Source organism: Ursus americanus, chromosome 6, assembly GCF_024610735.1.
Source record: "Ursus americanus isolate L20-20 chromosome 6, mUrsAme1.1.p, whole genome shotgun sequence".
In the NCBI taxonomy this organism is placed as follows: Eukaryota; Metazoa; Chordata; class Mammalia; order Carnivora; family Ursidae; genus Ursus; species Ursus americanus.
The window spans coordinates 5,151,170-5,169,813 of NC_142132.1; the positions used below are offsets into that span (position 1 = coordinate 5,151,170).

The 18,644-nt window shown below is 51.0% G+C and overlaps 1 protein-coding gene across 2 annotated transcripts in view; it reads right to left on the minus strand.

Moving 5' to 3' along the window:
- The window catches only part of DOCK1 (dedicator of cytokinesis 1), a 495,194-nt gene that overhangs the window by 16,801 nt on the left and 459,749 nt on the right, over positions 1–18,644 (minus strand). For both annotated transcript variants that reach the window (XM_045809510.2, XM_045809509.2), the window contains exons 41-47: positions 16,034–16,175; positions 15,822–15,900; positions 14,241–14,325; positions 11,174–11,260; positions 8,245–8,421; positions 7,166–7,249; positions 1,913–2,050 (exon numbers count right to left, since the gene is read on the minus strand). In XM_045809510.2, coding sequence (XP_045665466.2) covers positions 1,913–2,050; positions 7,166–7,249; positions 8,245–8,421; positions 11,174–11,260; positions 14,241–14,325; positions 15,822–15,900; positions 16,034–16,175 — 792 coding nt within the window. The remainder of the gene's footprint in view (positions 1–1,912; positions 2,051–7,165; positions 7,250–8,244; positions 8,422–11,173; positions 11,261–14,240; positions 14,326–15,821; positions 15,901–16,033; positions 16,176–18,644) is intronic.

An 18,644-nucleotide genomic window follows, 5' to 3' on the forward strand; every position in this document is an offset into this window, starting at 1 on the left:
AAGGGTTCTGACCTGCACGACAGGTCCTCCGGTGCAGCCGGCAGGAGGGCACCCTGGTCCCCAAGCCTGCTCCCTGGGAGCAGCTCCCGCTGGGCTGGCCGCCCTGGGTCCCCACATGCCGAGTGGTCAGACCAGAGCCCAGAGGTTGCGTTCCCTTGGTTTTGCCAGGTTTGCACCTTGCTGGGGGAGGCACTGATGCATGCAGCCCAGCCACAGTGGGCACGGGGGGCCAGCACGGAGTGCAGTCAGAGCCCCTTTCTGGGGGACTCTCAGTCTCTTACAAGCCTCCAACCACATGAGCAAGAGAAGGAAAAGCTCTGCTGTGTAAATTAAGCATAGTGGCTAAAAGCACAGACTTGGAGGCAGACCAGTGGGCTTCAAACTCCATCAGTGACTGGAGTCGCCACTGCTAGTGTGTGACCTGTGTCCCCTTCCCCCATCTGTAAAATGAGGATGACCACAGTGCCTCCTTTGTAGTGTGAAGTGGATAAAGCCAATTCATATTTGCAAAACACTTGGAAAGGTCCCTGGCATATGGTAAAAGCACTAAATAGTGTTTGCTAAGTGAGCTAAGTGTGTGAAAAAAGAAGCGAGTTCAACAGGAAGAGCAACAGAGAACTGTAGAGAACGGCAGACAGATGGAATTGGGCCGAGAAAGAACCCAAAATGGTGCCCTACATTGGACACCTGGTTCCTTAGGAAGGAGAGGAAAGTGGTGTGCGATGTGAGACGCGGAGTACTTTCCACAGCGCGCCTTTCGTTTGCAGGAAGATGGAAACCGTGTGCGCCCTCACCCCCTTCATGCCAAGGGCTGGGATTTAGATCGGAAACCTCGCTGCCTCTTTTTGTCAACCCATTGCTTCCCTCTGAACAACAGGGAAAGGGGGCCCTGAGTCACCTGCTGTGCCTGACATCTCCAGCGTCCAGGGGCAGTCAAGGTTAGGACCCACCAAGCCTCCCATGGACCACCGCGGTGGCACTGTGGTCTGTGGTGCCTGGCCTCGGCCCCACGACGCTAAGACTCATGAACATGGCTCATGAACAGCATCTCAGGCCTGCCACAGGGCTCGCAGTGCCAGACAGTTTGCATCATTACATACCGCAAGCCACTCTTTCACCATCATCTTGATCCCAGGCCCCACTCAGAAACTTCCACAAACTCTTAGCAAAAGCCAGAGCAAAGCTTCCTGTCCCAGACTGCCATTCCAGGCTTTGGGAGGCTGGGCACCTTTCCAGCTTCTCCTGTGATTTCTCTTCTGTCCAAGGCATGGCTATGTCTGCACGGCCTCTGGCCTGCCATTCGAATTCTGGCCTCCCAGCCTTTGCTGGGTGAGCCCTTTCTCCCCACCTCCTCCCCTGACTGTCTCCAGCTTACCTTTCTTGGCCAAGACCAGTGACCACTCCTTTAAGATGTAAGTCTTTGCTAACAGTTTCAGATCTCAGGAAGCCATAGCAACTCTCTCCGATGACTTTGACTTTGGACTGGACTTAGGCTCCAGCTCTGCCTTAGGACATCATGAGTACTGTTGCCCTGTGCATTACCTAACCCTCTGTGTGTGGTGTATGGCTGCAGGTGTGGCCTCTATGGCAGCCAAAGTTGAATCTCATGGGCCTCTGGGTGGCTCTTCTGTTGCCCTACCACATTAAGGCTAGATTGTGTTCACAGCAGGTGAGCAGGGCGTTTGGTGATGAAGCAAACTCACGAAGGCTTACTCACCCTGACATTTCCAATTACTGAAAGGAGGTTGCTGGCTTACTGGCAGAAGGACTTCCGAGGGGGCTGAGGTCCTTCCAATCCCACTTCCCCAGCAGGCGTCACATACATCTTACTCACCCTGCCTGTGAGCCTGTCACAGTTGGACAATGTGATGCAAAGACACCCACCTCCCCTTCTGCAAGGCGACCCACTTACCATGGTCCGGACGCCATATTGCTTTTCCACTTTCTCCTTCAGCTGTTTGAAACAGGCTTCCATTCTCTCATGAAATGGCCTCAGTGCTTCTGTGACTTTGTCTCCATGAATCCTGATCCCTTCAGCCAAAAATGGAATCTGAAAAACGTAGCAGTCAACACTCCTTATTTCCTGGTTAATGGCCTAGAGAGGCGCGTGCACCAGGCAGAAAGTGGCACTTTGTGCAAAATGCAACTGCTCTGTTTCCAAATCAAACCGTGAATCAAGGTCATCAGCAGGCACGTGACCCCCAAAGACTAAAATGTTCAAATTAAAATCATTTGTGTTTTAAATTGGACACGTTTAGTGCAGTGCTCAGCACACGATGGCCGCTCAGTGACTCTGCCTGACTCCCATCGGCCGACCAATCCCAGAATAGACTCATCAGTGCTTTCCACATGAATTTGGGAAGAACTGCAGCTTGAATCTGTTTAGCTGTAACTTGATCTACTAGCATAGGGTCATGTCACAGTGCAAAGATTATTTTTAGCCCAGAATATTGCCTTTATAGGCAATTGAGAACCCTATTCTAAAACTTAAAAATCTAATTATATGTTTGCTATAGTCCTGAAGGATCTTCTTATTTGGAAAGGAAAACCAAATTTATTCTTCCTTAAAACTAAAAATAATCACTTCTCTGCCAACACTGCTGTCACAAAATATCCATGCCAACACTTCACTTCCAAGCGCGGAGATGTAGCTGACCTTTAAAAGCGTCGCAGGGAGACATTTTCATTCCCCAGCCCCAGAGACCCTCTAAGAATCACTGCTGGTGGGGGCTGGAGGGGGCTCTAAGGAGGGCTTTCTTTCCCCAGCTTCTGCTTTCTCCCAACGCTCGGACCAGAAGTTAGACATTCTTCAATGCAATCAAGCTAAGAGGCTTCCTCTTAATAATTTATAATTAAATCAAAATACTGATTAAAAACAGATTTCCCTAATATGACAGAACACCAACCTAAATGAGCAGATTTATTAGGAAGCAGGATAATAAGTACACAATTGAATTTCATGTGAACAAATTCGAGAAATCTTATCAAGATGAATCAATGCATAAAATGTATTTGGTTGCCATTTAGAGCACGCAGCTGTTGCCTCTTGTGGTCTCCAGGGAAAGAAAGAAGTGAGGGCTCCCATGTCACAGCCCACCCAGCAGCCCACCCAGCCTGCCCTCGGGCCACACGGGCACAAAGCTGGTTTTGCTGACAGTTGGGCCTACCCCCAAGGTTCGGGCCAGGCATCCCCTCTCGGCTGGTTACCCCCGAAAGGACAGTGTGCATGCAGGTGAGCCTTCACAATGGGTGGGACGTTTTAATATTCCATATGAGTTATTCTTGCAGACGGTAGCTTCCCCGGAGCTAGCCGCAGTATTGTCAAGTTCAACAGTAGAAAATGCTCACATTAATCCTTCTGCTTCCTGAGTTCTGCCTTGGGGCATGGCACAGGCAGGCTGGGGACAACTTTTGGTGGGACGGTAAACGTGTTGGATCTATCTGGGTACGGAGGCGAGTATGGGGGTGCTGTCTCAAGGTTAAGACACAGCCACTTGAGATCCTGCAACCATTTTTCTGTAGAATGGACCTTTTTCAAATATACAAAATGCAATCCACATGTCTCTGCATTTTTTTTGTTGTTGTTGGTTTGATTAAAAACCTTAATTGGCCAGATTCTTTGACCTTAAAGAAGCTACTTGCTGGACTCAAGTTAAGACCATTTGGTTTAGGTCCCTGGGGTTGCATGAACTGCAATTTGGCAGGCAAAATTTATGGGGTATGAGAACTGATCACTTCAACAGGTCCCTGACATTGTCTGATACAACCTTCTTCTGGGTTGGGATCTGGTCTCTGTTCTGTGTCTCACTGGGGCTGAGCCACAGCTCTGCATGAAAACATGCTCTGTGCTAACACTCCAACATATTGGGTGCTTAACACACAAACACAAGCCACGGAATGAGGTCTGCAGTGATCTCTGGGGACCCTGTGGTTCAGCGAGTTCCAACCTGGATGAGAATCAGAATCTCCCAGGCAGGTTCCTGAACCCCACCCCAGGAGCCCTGATTTGCTCTGGGGTAGATCCCCGGAATCTGCATTTCTTAAAAGTTGCCCGGAGCCCCGAGCGGGGAGAGGGGAGTGGACATCCCCAAAGTCACACCTTGGGTTGTTCGAAGCGAGCACGCAGCCTGCTCTCCAAAGACGCCCTTCCGAACAGCGGTGCTGCACGTGAGGTTCGCTCCTGTGTGTCCCCTGCCCAAACGCATGGCCCGCCAGCAGCACAGAGCATTAGGAAGCACTGCTCAGCACTCGAGGAGCACCACCCCCGGTGACAATGGTCACGCCTGTCATCAGTTGGGGATGACGAGTGAGTTGGGTCTTTATCTTTGTGCATTTCAAAAGAGACACAGGCATACAACCCAGCGGTGTCCTATGAGGCTGTAGGATTCATCTCTGGGCGCTGGCGGGGACGCTAAATAAAACAGCTGCATTTGGGGAAGGCTGGAGCTGTGCCCTTGAGGACGGGGCTAGGGCTCACTCTGACCTGGTGTCAGCTGTGAACTCAGAAGGGGCCCCACACGCCTGCAGCCACTGGCTCCCAGCTGGGGGGAGCAGGTCAGCACCGCCCGGGGTTTGGGGATGACAAGAGCAGAGCCAAGAGCTGCCTGGGACTTAACAACCCGCCATCACAAACGATTTCAGCACCAAGATGTGCTTATTGCACTTCAGTGATGGAAACTCTGCCAACGAGTCCTTGGGATTCCCCAGAGAAAGCCTCACTCTGCCCTGACGGAGTTTCCAGAAAAAAACCAAACCAAACAAACTAACAAACGAAAACATAAGACAGCATCCTGATAACCCCAAACTTCTTATTTTTAATGACCGCATGACTCTATCACTGATACTAAAATATGGGTTTCCAAACATTTGCAAATGAAAGCGAAATCACAGGTAATGTTTTGAATATGTATTTTTCATCACTCTTTGACTTAATGAAGTTGCTAGAAAATGGATTCTTTCTTTCAGCTTTCCTGTGAGCTGCTTTAAAATTCATCCTTTAATATAGTTATTAGGGGTGATGACATAGTGCTGACATAAAGTTCTCTCTGGGGAACAAATTATTTTTCTCTGTAGGACTTGAAACTCTTAAAATCCAATTTGCTGTAAAAGCTTACAAGAAAAAAAAAATCAATACAACTTTTGCAGACCAAACTAGTTTTTGTGTGGCAATGATTTTATAGCCTTCAATGGAGTTTGAATTTTGTACCCTTTGGTTTCTACATCTAAAATGGAATCATTCCGAATTTTGAAGTCTCTCTCTTTTTGGAAACAGAGGGAAATGGTCTACATGAGGCTCACATTCCATGCAGAGAACGGTCCTTGGCCAGTGCGGTCCCTGGAGCCAGCCCCCAGGGTTTGTTATCACGGAACAATCCCAACGCAAACAGATGTCTACAGATTTGTGCAAAGTCACACACATTAGGATGGTGATTGTAAAAAAAAAAAAACAAAACCAAAAAAACAAACCAAAACAAACCCAGAAAATGACAAGTGTGGACAAGGAGTTGGAGGATGTAGCTCCTCAAAAAATTAAAAAATAGAATTACCGTTTGATCCAGAAATCCCACTTCTGGGAATACACCCGAAAGAACTGAAAGCAGGAAAATGAACAGCCATGTGCGTAGCCATGTTCGCAGCCAAACAGTGGAAGGAACCGAAGCGTCCACAGACGGATGAGTGGACAAAGAGAATGTGGTCCGTCCACACAATGGAGTCTTAATCAGCCCCACAAGGGAGGAAATTCTGACTCAGGCTACAGCACAATGAACCCTGAAGACACCGTCCTCGGTGAGCTAAACCTGTCACAAAAGCCGTATGACTTTACCGCATGACTACTTACGTGAAGGACCTAGAACAAATACCCATGACTCGACGTACTTGAAGTACCTGGAACGATCAAGTTCATAGACACAGACGGTAGAATGGTGGTTTCCAAGCATGGGGTGAGTGGAGAGTTAGTGCAGAGATTTTTGGCAAGCTGGAAAAGTTCTGGAGATGGGTGGGGGATGGTTGCACGACAATGTGAATGTGCTTAATGCCCCCGCACCGTACTCCAAATCGGTTAAGATGCCACATTTTATGTGATGTCTACCTTCGTACCATGAAATATACATAATTGGAAGTGGGCTTGAAACCAAAGCTCAGCCCCACTCCACCTACGAGGTCACATGGGTCAATGTGCTGATGACGGAGAAGCCACTGGGTTGAGGCTCTGGGAGGGCCAGGGTCAGAGTGCCCGCAGAGACGACTCCTCAGAGGAACAGCCTCACTTGCGTCAGGGCCCCAGGTGGCAGCCTGAGACTCCTCCCCCTCCGCCCGCCCCATCCCCGGCTCAGCAGAGTGGCCTGGAGTCCAGCCGCCAGGCACAGGGTGACCCCGGCTTCGCCCTCCCTCAGGTCTCTGTGCTCAGCCTGCTGTGTGGGGATTAGATCAGACAGCACCCTCCTCACCTCCCACACGAGAAAACAAAGCCCGAAACAGTGAGCTGTCCTCCGTACAGAGCACGTATAGACAGAGCCCCGCGAGAACCAGGTCTGGGTATCCCCTCCACCACCAGGCGCTCAGAGGCTCTAAGACACAGACATGTGAGCCAAACAAGTCACTTCCAGCTGGACACAAGACACCCTCCAAACCAGGTCCTCCTAACACCAGGTCCCTCTCAGGGAAGACTCGGCGGCCTCAGGAGCACGAGTAGAGAAGCACCATAATACATGGAATTACAGCTGGGAAAACACAGATGTGGAGTCCCCAGCCCTGGCCACCACCACGGAGAACGTGAGGGGTGGGTGCTCTGCGGTGGCCCACCAACACCTCCCACAAGGACAGCACTGGCCTGAGTGCCTTTCCTGGGACAGGCTGGAGCCAAGCTCTTGAAGACATCACCGTTCTCACCTTGCCTCTGATGTTCTGTCAATACCAGACAGAGATCTTCCAGCAGAGACAGACCAGGCTCATAGGCAAGAGAGGGTTCAACTTCATGACTGCAGCAAGGAGCTGAGTTCATCATGGCATTGGGGGGTGGGTATCAGGGGACACATGTGGCTACATGCACTGTGGCAGATGTCCCAGGCCCCCGTGCTGGCTGGCATGGGTGCTGAGATGGCCCAGGCAGACGTGGGCCTAGCCTCCCCGCTCTAGCCCCGAAAGGCTGCCATCACACGCTTACCTGCCACGCAATGAGATCCTTGAGCTTCTCAATCTTTTCATGGGCCTCTGGGTGCTCCTGCAGGTACCGCTCTGTAAAGAAGGCCTGGTGGAGACAGGAAGGGCCACTCAGTATACTGCTTACCCTGCCCCATTTCTGCACACGGACTGTGCACCAGCCCCGCGGGATAGAGCCATGCGTAAAACAGACCCACCCCCCGGGGGATGGACCGTCCCCCGCACTCAGGGCTCAGGGTCTGATTAGGTCAAACAACAAATGGAGTGAATGGGCAGCCAGGAGGGGCATTTTGGGTAGCACCTCTGTCCTTGGAATCCAGCAAAGCCACAGCTGACCTGGGTGCCTCAGTCCGCTGGGTGGCAGCCCCCCAGCGGCTCACACGCCCCCGACCCCCACCCTGCACCCACCCCAGGGCCTGTCCTACACCTAAAGGCTTCTTACAGCTAGAGCTACCTCTCCGTCCAGGGCAACGACTCCTCTTGGCCTGTTCTCCACCTCAGCTCTTACTCTGTCTGGATGAGGGGTCAGCAAACTTTTCCGTGAAGGGCCTCAACACTGCCACTATTCTATCAGGAAAACTAAGTAATGAATGGCCGTGGCCGAGCTCCAAACTCGATATCAAAAAGGGAGAGCAGACCGTAGTGCAGACCGCTGGTCTAGACCACACCCCACGCCCTTCCACTTCTGCTCATTTCTACCGAGAGATTTTCCGGGGAGATCAGCTGGCCTTCTCCCCTGTACCTGCCATGCCTACCTATCCCAAATGCTCTAATTCTTTTGTCTTTCACTAAAACTGTGTCTCTTGGCCTTTCATGACCCCAGGACTCTTGAGAGCCACCCACGGGCAGCGCGGCAGAGCTCCGTCAGCCCAATCTGGGGGGGGGGGCAACGCCCAGGGGAGCCACACCTAGGGTCGGGCCTTGACCTTCCACAGCTGGCAGGGGCCACCTCTAGGAGCTCCCAGCCTTGGATCAGTCAGTCTGGGATCAACCAGTGAGACCAGGGTAGTTTCTGGGCTGGGAGATACGTGTCTGGAAACAGTCTGTCCCAGGACAGGGCTGTACCACTGGCAGGTCACGTGCCTTCTCATAATTCGCGAAGCCTCCCATGACGGCAGGGTCCACGATGCCATTCAGGAGCATGGACAGGGGGTTGATGGGGAGGCTGGGGTCGTCCAGGTGCTGCTGCACCATGCTGTTCATCTTGTCGTTGGTCAGCTGCATGGTCTCGATGGCGTTCTCCAGGGGGCTGATCTCCACCTGCGGGGAAGGAAGATGTGACTCCAGGCCAGCACAGGGTCTCCTGCTGACTCTCTGGCCTGTGGGACCCTGTCAGAGGAGGGGCATTGCCAAGTGCGGCCAGGCTTCCTAGTCCTCCACTGCACCTTTCTTCTCAGGGGGGTTTTCGGGGGTGTCTCTTATCACCCAAACAAGAGTAACTGGGTATTTTAGTATCATGCATTTCCAATAGGTGCGGCCCTCACATGCAAATTCCAAAGGGATAACACAAGGCTGTCTGGCTCTGAGGCGTGTGTGTGTGTCTGTGTGCGTGCGCACATGCATGTGTGTCTATATGCGCGTGCACGTGCGTGTGTATGTGTGCATGCATACACACGTGGTCTGCTTCTTTTAAAACGGGTAAGATTTTAAGGAATTCTGAGTAATCCATCACCGTCCCTGAGGCAGGCGGCCCGGGCACTTTGTGAGCCCCCTGTATCTGCTTGGTCGGGGAAGGGCCCTCCCCCCCACAGCAGACCACATACTCTCTTACGAAGGAAGAGCTCCGCTGCCCCGGGGGAGCATATCGCCACTTCCAACGGTACCTCCCCGGCCTCATCGGAACACCTATCACTGGTCAGCAGGACCTTCAGTGCAGGAGGCAGGGGACCACCGCCCATCCTGCTACTGCTCTCCTTCCTCTGGGGGCCCCTCAGCTCCCTGCAAGGCCCAGCAGAGCACGCCTCTCTGGCTCAGCCCTAAGGTGCCATGAAAACGTGGCCGGGTTTAAAACAATAGCAACCCCTTCCCACCAGGCCCCACTCTAACAGATGCTCAGCTGGGCCACAGAGCCACATCCAGGGGTGGTCTCAACACATGATCATTTCGGTCCTCCCAAAGGAGGTAGGAGGGGTGTCTACCCATGCCTGGGAACCCTAGGCTGTCGGTAGCAAGGGACGAAGCAGAGCAGCTTGCTTTTTTCCTGCTGCAGTCTCTGGGGGTTGTCTGCCAGGCCGAGGGAAGCAGGGGGAGCAGGGACTTGAGAACGGACGACTCTGCTCACGGCTGGTCCCAGATTCTAGAGGGATGCTTGGACTCACTCTGGGGGAATTGCCTGGTAGCACCTCAGAGTCACTGTGGAGGAGGCCCCCTGCTTGCTCACCCCGTGCGGACTGGGAGCTGATGGACAGGCTGTCACACACAGAAAAGTGACCACCCCGCTGCCCCTGGCCGGCCCCGTGCCCGCACAGCGTGTACTGCAGGACTGCTGCTCCCACGCGGTCCCACACGGTCCCTGGCGGGCTCAGAGCCTGGAACGCAGCATCCCAGGCACACGCCTTCGCCAGACCCACCCTCCAGGGCAGTATTCCATTCTGACTGACGGCTAACTCCCTGCTGCTGATCCCGTTTGCCTCAACAAAGAATAATTTCCTCTTTTCATCCAACAACAGGGCTAGCTGCCACCCTTTGGCCATCCCACGGCGGCCTGTCTCGGGAGGCACGCACAAGGCAAGGGCGGGTGGGATGGGTGTCGAGAGCAGCTCCGGTTACACGCTCTGGGATTATTCGGCTTCTGGCCTCTTAGTTTGTTAAAAATGGCAAACAGCGCCCGTGGCAGAACCACATCTTCAGAGAGTCAGGGCTCACCCCCTCCACCTCTGAGCTCTTAAGCTCCTTCCTCTCGAAATCTGGCTGGCTCACGAAATCCCAGATTACTGAGGGCTTTGGGCAGAGGCTCATTAGGAAGATTAGTGCCTGTTTACGCAAAGTCCCCCCATCCCGTCCTCTCAGGCACGTACATCACCAGCCTATAAAGCTTGCGTTTCTGCCACCTGCCACATACCTTCTGAGCCCTCCATCCATCGGGCCTGCCTGGGTGCTAGGGGGGCACTGAGCAGGCGCTCCCGGAGCAGAAAATGCAAGCGACCAAGGCAGGGACAGGAACAGAGACCCAGAGCTTCAGAGAAGCAGGAGGGGGCACCTGGGATGGGGGGGGGGGCGGGGATGTTGGCCCTAAGCTCAGATGGGCATGGATGACAGACAAGAGAGGCAACAGGGCTGGGAAGAGAGGTTCCAGCCAGGTTCTGGAACCAAATCGGGAGTTTCCAAGGGGACTCACTGAAAACTAAATGGGAGGCACCACCCCTTGGAGAAGATACTTCTGGCTGAACACAAAAGGCATTGAGACGCACGAATCAACATACACATTTCAATCAGATCTCTTTATACCACTCCCTCGCACTTCTGTGTGTTCAGGAAGAATCTGCCACGGGCTCGGTTCACGTAGATGAAACTGTCCCATAGCTCAACGCGAGGGAAAGCAAAGTTTAGCTAATGAGATGCGAGTCATTATTTCTTTAAAAAAGTGCCAGTGAGGGGTCTATTCTCAAGCTATTTTTACTTGAAATGAGCAAGTACTATTAATCAAGTTGTTTGTCATGTAAATGGCAATAAAAGCATCAGGAAGAAAGATCTTAAAAAGTGTATGTAAATTGGAACTTGTCTTAAACTTTTCATTTAGTTAACAGAAAGAGCTGTCAAAACAGCACAGCGATGACTAGATTTAAATATTTTGTAAGAAGAAAGGAAATCTTAATTCTGGTTTTCTTGTCAGCCAGTGCGGTTCTGATTACACAGCATTTCTACGACAATATTCGTGAACTGGGAGAGTCTATGGCCCAGGCAACGGGCAGGGTGATGATGGGTTAAGTCTTGTCTGACCTGGGGTCCCAGTGCCCACGCCGCACCCTGTAACAGAGGGGAACACGCAATCGCTTCTGGCGGGTGTACTTACCATGAATACGGATTTGACCTCAAACCACCTTAAAATTCCAGGTAATTTGTACGCCGTGGTGTATATGGTTCTCTCGATCCACATGTTCTGCAAGGGGACACACACACGGTACTCATCAGAAGGACGGCAGCAGGTGGACAGCTTCTGCCCTAGTGGGGACTGACCCGTCTCTGGGAGGCACGTTCTCTAGGACATCTCCCCGGGAGGAGTCGCATGCGGCCCTTTTATGTGCCGTCCCTCGCATGCCGTGCTCTGCCTGTGAGTCAGATGGTCACACAAGACACAGCAGTGTCCCCTGCTTTTGCTGGCCAATGGTGCCAGCCTCCTGGCATTTGGCAAAGAAAATACAACAGGAGAGTCAGGGAGAATTCCATACATCAAAACAAGGGAAGCTCCCTCTGAGCAGAGACTGAAGAGGCTCCAAGGAGTTCTACATTGGCCTGACTTTGGGTTCAACAGACACCCAGAGGTGGAAAGGCATTAAGGAAAACCGGGTTTTGTAAAACATGACCACTCCCATTCTGATATGGATCAATCAGTATTTTAGGCTTCAATTTGTTTCTTGCACAACTGATCCCTATTCACATTAGAAAATGAAGATGGGAAAAAAAATCCCCCACCACCCAGAGATGGTAACTTAAACATTTCAGTATCTATTGTTCAAGACCCTTACTAAGCATTAAAAAGCATGTAGATGCATCTGTTCAATAAAATACCATTTGTAATCCATATTCTTCATAGAGTAGTATAATGCGTGTGGTGGGAAACTGCTTCAAGCCCATGAGCGTCACCCCTCTGCGCCTCTTTCAGGCTGCAGGGAAGCCGTGGCAAGCTAACAAGCAATGGCTCTTCCCCCATCTGCTCCTGCCTGGTGTTGACTTCCGGCCACCATCTCCCTGTCCCAGGTCATAACTAGGCCGTGCAGGTGTGTCGGGAGTGGTCCGGGCACAGTGGACTGTCAGCAAGTCCAGGGAGCCGCACTGGATCTTAGAGAAGCATCTATCCTCCAGCTCTGAGACTCCAGAGGGGAGAAGGAAGGGGACCCGGCCGAGGCCTCCTGTCTCCCCAGCTAGGAGCCTCCCCCAGGTGCTTGCCCTAGAAAACAGCAATGTGCCCTTTCAGAGCATCGGGACCGCACCTACCGGGTCTCCCCAGAGACCAACACAGCCTGGGCAGGGGCCTTGAGCTCCTTCAAGGGCTTTCTGGACAACCAGTACGGGCTAACTCAGACACTATCTGTCTCCCCCCTCCTCAGCCGCCCTTCTGCCCAGAGCGTCACCCCTTGCTGAGCGGCCACGCTGAGTGCTCGGCCTGGCAGGGCAGCCTCCCCAGCGTCCCGCCCGCAGAGCCAGGCCACCTGCAGCAGGACCGAGCCCGGCTTCCCATTGCTGCAAAAAGCCCCATGCTTATCTGGAAGCTTTAGGCTTTGTCAGGCGTGTGAAGGACTAAATCCCGTGGCTTCTGAAAGCCTCATCCAAGTGCGAGGGCCTAACGGGGCCATTAGGGGATTTCAGGGCCATTTAGAAGAAGCACAGCCTTGGAGGCTTAGTGCAGCCCCAAATGTCAGGGGTCTCGGTTATTCTTAGCTCTGCCCCAATTGGCTGCACCCCCGTCAGCAATTTGCTTGACCTCCTTGAGTGTCTTTCTTTATGGTATGAGAATATATACAGCTGCTGGATGCGAGACGTGGGCGGGAAATTCAAGGACGCCCTATAAATCCCACAGTCCAGAGACGCTATATAAATGGTTGCATTGTTGGGCCCCACGAGAGACCACTCAGAAAGCCGCCCCCTTAGGGCTGGTCTCTTGTCCCTACCCTTACTATTAGAGACCACATCGCAGTGACCAGTTACCAAGTAGGGTATCCTGGGATGCTGGCATTAACCAAGAAATAGGGTCTTTGTTTTGAGATAAGCGGTGTGGGAAGTGGGAATGACTAGAGTTCCCGGAATTACAAGCTTGTAGCAGACTCCTAGGAAATGGCTTGGGTGGGAAGGGCCTTCCAGCGCTAGGGAGGGGGCCTCTCAGGCATCACCCCAAGGATCAGAAGAATCAGAAGAAATGGAGGGCTTCAAGGGGAGGCTGGACAAAAGCACCCCCAGCTTCACTCTGGGTCAGGTCACCTTTGACCTTCTGTACCCCCAGACACCTCCTGACTACAGGCAAGGGGATGCAGTCCCCAGCAGAGCAGCTGGTCCTCCTTGGGGGTCCCCGCGGCTAATGGGTCCTGGAAATACAGGCCTATGTAGGGATTCCCAGAGGACGTTTGCAGGGTAGGAGGGAGAAATGTTAACATTTTAAAAAGCTGTGCTTTATTTCAAAGAATTGATTTATTCTTTGCAAATGGAAACCATTAAACCAGTTGTATGTATCTTTTTTAAAAAGTTGCAAAAATTTCTGTTAATATTTCCATGGCTCTAATCGAGGGGACAACGTATGATCACCTTTTTAGCTGGCTGTCACAACTGGGGAGGTGCTACTGGCATCTAATGAGTAGAGGGGTCAGGGACGCTGTTCAATATCCTTGGAGGCAGAGGGCGGCTCCCTCACAGAGAATTACCCGGCCCAGGACTCCGTGGCACCCAGGAGCACCTGCTCTGGAGCCCTGTGCCCCAGGGAAATTCAGGTGCTGGACAGGGAGTGCCTGGGTCTCTGCCCTGCTCACCTCTGACTGCTTGTCATCGGCAGAAAGCCACGTAACGTGCTCGATCCCTCTGTGTGCCTATTTGCGTTAGAGACACGCAGGGTGTTCGGGGCACTGGGGCCCAGAAGAAAACTCAGGGAAGCCAAGGAGGGAAGCGAGTATGCCAGGAGGGTAAGAAGCAGGGTCATAGCACTTGTCCCGTTCTGCTAGCATCCTACGGCCTTAGCGACACCATCTGTGAGATATTCATCGTTTTGCTACATTTGAAGGGGTTAGGATTTGGTATTTGGATTTCTGCACACAAGGCACAGGGCATCTAATACTGCACTGTGGTGGCCTCTGAGGCCAGTTTTCCACAGGCAGTTTTGTTGGTAGTGGAACGAGTTCTTTGGGGGGTTTTAGGTTGTTGGGTTTTTTTTTTACCGCAAATTCATTGTCTGGGTTTTTCTCTCCCTTGCGGATCGGCCGAGAATATTCAAATCGCTGGACCTCGTTCACCCTGTAAAAACTGGATAGAGACAGACAGATCGTAAGACATTCAACCCCCAAAGCAGCCAATATGCTTTTAGATGTGGGGTCTGGCCTCCTGATAGGTCACTGCATCCCTTCAAATATCTGCAACCTTAGCTGTGGCTTTCTCTCCCCGCCGGCGTCAGAAGACAGAAGTCGGCAGGTGGAAAGATTACCTTGAGTTTTCGCCTCGTCCCCGTCCCCGCAAACCCTCTGGGAGAAGAGATGCTGAGTAAGAGCGAAGCGGGCATAGGCAGAGAAAAGGTGAAGCGAAGGAGAGCGGCAGCGGCCGGAGTCCCCACGCCTGCGTTTACTGCTCCAAAATCTCAATTCATAGCTTATTAGTTTAATTGAGTGAGTCAACAATTAATTTATTAAAACAATTTTTATTAAAATTTTTTAAAATTATGTTTATTATTTTTAAAAAGACCTTCTATACCTTAGTTTCAGATCTACAAAAGGCAGACTCCGCAACCACAAAGGGCAGCACGCACGACAAGGGTGTACTTTCTTTTCCTGGGGAAGGGGCGGGCTGCACACGTATACCAGAGGCAGCCTCGTTCTCCTCGGCACTGAGACGTAGGCCGCCTCCCACGTCACAGCGCAACAGTGGAGCGTCAACTACGACTCACTCCTGGCTTTAATGCCTCTCGGAAAGAAACTGGTGTAAAACATAAAACAGGTGCCTTGTGGAAGCCATTGCCATCAATAAACAGAATCCTAGCTCAATTTCCATTATGGCTAATAAGAGGTTAGAGAAAGGAGAGTGAATTTTGAGGAAGAACACAACCCACCAAACTTCAGGATATGAAATACGCAGATTCTGAGCAGTACTAGGCCACTGAAGAGGTTAATTTCTTGACCAGAACATGGATCACATAGAAAAGAAACTTCTTAACATCAAAGGAACATCTAAAGCAGAGTCTCTCTCTACAGCATCGCTAGGTCAGGGGCAGCTCAACGGAGAGGCATAAACCCTCAAATTCGGACAGCCGACCAGAGAGTCTAGAAATCTGCCTCATAATCCCACGCTATATAATTGTGGTGTTGCAGGGGTCTAGGGGTTCTCCACCCAGAAAAGCCAATGTCCCAGTCCCTTTTCCTGCCTTACAACATGCAAACACTCCGGCCTTCCCCAGGCAGGCGACTCCGATATGCTGGGCTTGGGGCTGGGCTGCAGCCCCCCCCGCTAAGCTGTGTGGGGGGGATCCTCCCTGCTGGCAGGTCATAAGGAGACCAGAGCACCCCCTCTGTCCTCCCGAGTTTTCCTCGTCTCCCCACGTCAGGCAAGGAATAGTTTTTCTACCCTCTGGCAACACAAACTAACTTCTTCCTTCACTGTTTTGATGCTGGATGCTTCCCGTGTTCTTCTGAGTAAACAGAAAGAACATCTGGAAGGCTGATCAAAGGCTAAAACCCACCCTCTCAAGGGTGACGTTCTTAGCACACAGCCCTTCACTGTCCTCACGGTGGTGGGAGAAATGGGATGCTTACCTTACAATCTGCTCCGACACAGGCCTGTGAAATTTCGGGGGCAGATCGAGTTTGGGCTTTACGGTGAAGCACTGAATATCTGAGGGCGAAGGGGTTAAGGATCACCAGGCAGGGTGGACATCAGCTGTGACGGGGCCCCCAGGTCCACCCAGCCACCCAGGTGCACGGCGTGCTGATCCTATCACGTTCCATAGGGTTGGCGGAAAGGATACACTGGCCAGGAGAGTTTTTAATATCGTCGCCTGGTGGAGATGTTGTCTTCATTTTCTCAGCGTTTGGGAACTGAGTTAACAACCGAGCTTCAAAATCTTCCCTGCGTTCATACTCTTTCCCTCGGTAAATGAAAACTTTCCCCTGGAAACAATGACATTCATTAAATACCACCACGGGGAAGGCCAGGACCAGTGCTTGCACAAATGCCTTGGTCTTCAAAATATGCTTGAGAGGGTTTTTTTTTTGGTTTTTAAAAGTCATTGAATTGAAGAACAGCTTGTAATTGCACTGGCCTTATTAATCAAGGACGCGCAAACACGAGCCACATAAGTTAATAGAGTTTAAGAAGTACTGAACACAACATTGTCCGCTGATGTATTTCAGTCTTAACAGTAACAATCAATTAAAAAAAAACAGGAAGAACCAAGGGAGCGATTGGGGCCCACCTTCCAGGGGGTGTGAGGCAGCTAGAAAGGGTAAAGGCACCAGGGCAAGTGGGTCATGGTCTCCATGTTTTTCTTTTCGGGCAGGCCCTAATTAAACAGCTTTCATCCTCCGAGAGGAATTTAAGAGAGCACGAGACTGAGGTGGGGCCTCAACGCTCGGAGCCTGAGCACGACGTTCCGAGCTATCTCAGGACACAGTCAAGTGAAGGACTGAACCACAGGGAATGGGGTTGAAACCAAAGGAGAGAGGCGTGAGGCCCGTGGCCTCCCTGGTGGGGAGAGACCAGAGGGGGATGGCAGGACTTCCCTCACTGCACGTCAGCCTCGTGTGGAGAATTACCCACTGCTGAGTGAAAGGCAGAACATCAGAGTTCCTCTAAAGGCTGGCTTTTGTCCATCTCCAGTGACACTTTGTCACCTCCATAAATTCCTAGTTGGAGAGTCCAACTGGGGGTGGTTTCCGACGGCGAGGTGACCTTGGGGTGGGTGTTAGGCAGGTGAGCATTCTTCCTTACACAGGCTGCCCTGTTGAGGCCATTTCTGACCACGTGTGACACGGTCCCTCAGGAAATGTACCTCTAGTGAATTTTCTGATTCTAAGAGGTGACAGGTCTCTGTACCTTCACAGATTCAACAGTGTGTTCTGAGTTGTCAACTGAGTCACAGAAAGGTGGCAATGGGTAGTGTGATGCCACCGCAGGCTCCTGAGACTACAGCCCCCGCCTCCCGACATCCTGCCCACCCCACCCTAGGGCTGTCTGATCCTCAAGGAAAAGTGCAACAAGGAAAAGACACCACAGGATCCGAGAAATGGGAGGCTGAGAGCTGATGCTTTTCCTCCCGGGATCTGCTGTTTCAATCCAGGGACACTGAGCCCAAGGCCCCAGACTGGCTGGCCATGAGTCAGGTGCAGCCAGATGCCAGAGAGGAGGAGAGACAGACAGCCAGACAGAATAGCATTCCGCTGGATATTTTTACACTTATCTCCTAGAGACGAAGTGTGAAGTCAAATTAAAATTTGTCTAATTAATGAATTTTCAAAAGATAAAGAGAGATCCTATGGTACTCAATTTATTTCCTTCCCTAGCCCCAACTTATTCTGAGTCCCTATAAATCACTAAAGAAGGAAGAGTTTAAGAATTGAATATTTTTTTCACTTTGTGCTTAGGTATGTCTTAAAGTACCCATTATGGAAGAAAAATGTTCTCTTTCCCTAAAAAAATAATGTCAAGCAGAAACCAAAGTAATATGTAGTCTTAATTAGAAATATAAATACACAGTGTGGGCATCTTTTAAGGCTATATAAAGCCAAACATTTCAGAAATTCAGGAAGATTTAATGTATAACAGGCTACTATGAACTCGTATGCATTTATTATGCTTTACTCCAGAAGACATAATAATAAAATGTATATAAAGCCTTTAATAGAAAAATACTAGTGAGTTATAGATGAAAACACTATGAACATTTTCTAGAAATGTCAATTATTTTGCATTCTGAAGCAGTCCCTTCAAATATGAAAATAAGAGGGAAATGTACATACAGTCGAAGATACTTATTCCTTGTAAGAACCATAAATATTAACATGAAGGCAAAAAAACAAAAAAACAAAAAAAACCCAATGAGACCAATTCTTAAAGAAAAACAAAGCAAAAGGGACAGTCAGTTCTCAGAGGCATTAAATAACCAAACACTTCACCCACTTTTTTGTAACTGCTAATGTCATTGTCAGATTGACCCCTGACAGGTGATCTGTGAAGCGTAATAAATACATTGCTATAGTCTCGCAAAATTATTCAGCTGTTGCGGGGACGTCAGTTCAATATTAATCAAGCCCGTTAAAGTCTTCATTCGCACTTTGCATTTTGTCCTTTTGACGGGGGAGATGACCCAGTGAGGTCCCTGGAACACACATAGCGTGTGCCCTCCCAGCACATGCCAGGCATCAACTGGCTCGGGGACTGCAAAGTGCCCGCCCCGCCCCGCATGTCAGGATGCCAGGGCAGAGCCATAGTCAGCGGCCATAAGTCACAGCACCATCCACAGAGGGCCACGTACACACTGTTAATGACTCAGCACAGCACAGGTCAGCCATGATTTACGGTCAGTCTCTCTGTTTCTTAGAGACACACACCTGGGGACACACCCACGGATTCATATGCAT